Source organism: Rhopalosiphum maidis, chromosome 3, assembly GCF_003676215.2.
Source record: "Rhopalosiphum maidis isolate BTI-1 chromosome 3, ASM367621v3, whole genome shotgun sequence".
NCBI classification, from domain to species: domain Eukaryota; kingdom Metazoa; phylum Arthropoda; class Insecta; order Hemiptera; family Aphididae; genus Rhopalosiphum; species Rhopalosiphum maidis.
The window spans coordinates 69,663,512-69,665,451 of NC_040879.1; the positions used below are offsets into that span (position 1 = coordinate 69,663,512).

The 1,940-nt window shown below is 34.2% G+C and overlaps 1 protein-coding gene across 1 annotated transcript; it reads right to left on the minus strand.

Moving 5' to 3' along the window:
- Positions 1-725: 725 nt before the first annotated feature.
- Positions 726-1,084, minus strand: LOC113557613. The gene is made up of 2 exons (XM_026963180.1): positions 945-1,084; positions 726-870 (listed from the first exon to the last, which is right to left on the minus strand). The coding sequence occupies exons 1-2, from the start codon at positions 1,082-1,084 to the stop codon at positions 726-728; spliced, it is 285 nt and encodes a 94-aa protein (XP_026818981.1).
- Between the last annotated feature and the right edge of the window lie 856 nt (positions 1,085-1,940).

Consider the following 1,940-nt stretch of genomic DNA (forward strand, 5'->3'; position numbering starts at 1 on the left):
TTGTTTTGAAATAAATTGGTATTTTAACCTGGTTCACACGAGATTGATATTATTATCTACTTTGAAAAATAGTAACAGATATATTATACATATATGATATTAAATATATGTATTATATTATATACTTTCTGCTAAATTTGACGGTTGTGAGAAAAGTATTTTTTTTTAAATATTTTTTGTCTGTAATGCTAACACTGGAATATGGCTACTTGGATGGGTAAAAGAACGTTTCACCCCCGACAATTATTAAGATAGGACGTTTCGTCCTGGAGAGTTATTAGCCATAGTTCGTTTTGTCCACGGCATACTTTGATAATCTAAATACATTAATTTTAAATGAAATATGTAATGTTTATTTAAATCATAATTTTCTTTTGCTGAGTTCTTCATAGTACATTTGGCTCTCTCTGCGTTAATAAAATCTGTATCACCTTCATGATTGTGAGCTCCAAATTTAAAAAGAGTAGTTATTTCTTCGTCTGTTGTTACTGTTCCATTGCACAAGTCTTTATAAACACACCCACCGGATTTCTAATTTTACTTTTTTTTTGTTCATAGTGTAAAAAATAATTGTAAATTTATTTCTTTTTATTTATTTTCGTAATTATATACTTCATATTTGTATTAAGGCGGGTTCCCACGGCGCGTGGCTCGGCGATCTTGGCGCGGCGCGGTTGTTGTACCGAGCCTACATATATGCTCGGCATATCACGAGCCTTCAATGTCTACAGCATTCCCACAACGCGTGACTTGGCGAGCCACGAGCCACTACCAGTACTCATGCTAGCTTTGACTTTATTGGAAAGTTTTCTATATGTGGCCATAAGCGAATCTTTTTTTTTTTTAATTTCAGTAACATCAGTTTTGACACTAACATTAAATACAAAAATACATAATTAAAAACAAATATTTTATTTTAATAAAAATAAAAAATAGTTTGCTACCTTAGCTTGCTTTCAATTTCTTTCCAAGCATCGTGAACTATATTTCTATTTTTATGACCAATATGACGTGGATTCCAAATTGCTGGTTGAGCTTCATACAACTCCAAAAACTCTAATACATCATCATTGGTCCATTCCATGTTTTTAATTTAGTTTATCAAATTTAAAAAACCAAAAATATGCATAAATATGAAAAAATTTAATTAATTCACTACAGTAAACTCGCCGAACCGCGCGCTCGTGGGAACGCTGTTTAAATGCTCGGCTCGTTTCCTTTGGCGCGGACACATCGGACCGACAATTTTCGGATAGACACGAGCCTGGCCGAGCTATACCGCGCCTAGACGAGCAAGAGCGTTCCCACGGCGCGTGTAGTATACCAAGCCAGCGCATTTGGCTCGTGGCTCGCCGAGCCACGCGCCGTGGGAACCCGCCTTTATATACGCACTACAACACGAACAAAATACAACTTTGAACATTGAGTGTGCATAACTGTGGAAATAGTAAATATAATAATATTTTATCGAATAAGGTTTATCTTAATGACTTTTGATATACTAAATATTTTATATCTATCTGAAAACCCCATCATTATCATTTAATGTATTAGTATAAGTTTAGAATTTCAGCTCACAAACCTGTTTAGCTGTATAGTGCACGTAAAATCTTTATTACTTGCCTATAGCCTATATACTATATTAGACATTACAGAATTGTTCATTAAAAAGAAATTCATTAATTGTTAATAAAATAACGAACTTTGAAGAAATTAATAAATGATAATAATTTAATAAAACCTGAGAACCGCGAAATTCCTTTAATACAAATATGCCGGGGACATATAATATGTCCTATGGCTAATAACTTTCCGGGACGAAACGTCTATCTTAATAATTGCCGGGAACGAAACGTCCGTAGACTGGTTTTCTTACGGTGACAAAACGGCGGGGGTGAAACGTCTGCGATTCATTTGGATGCTACATAAATATTGTTGAG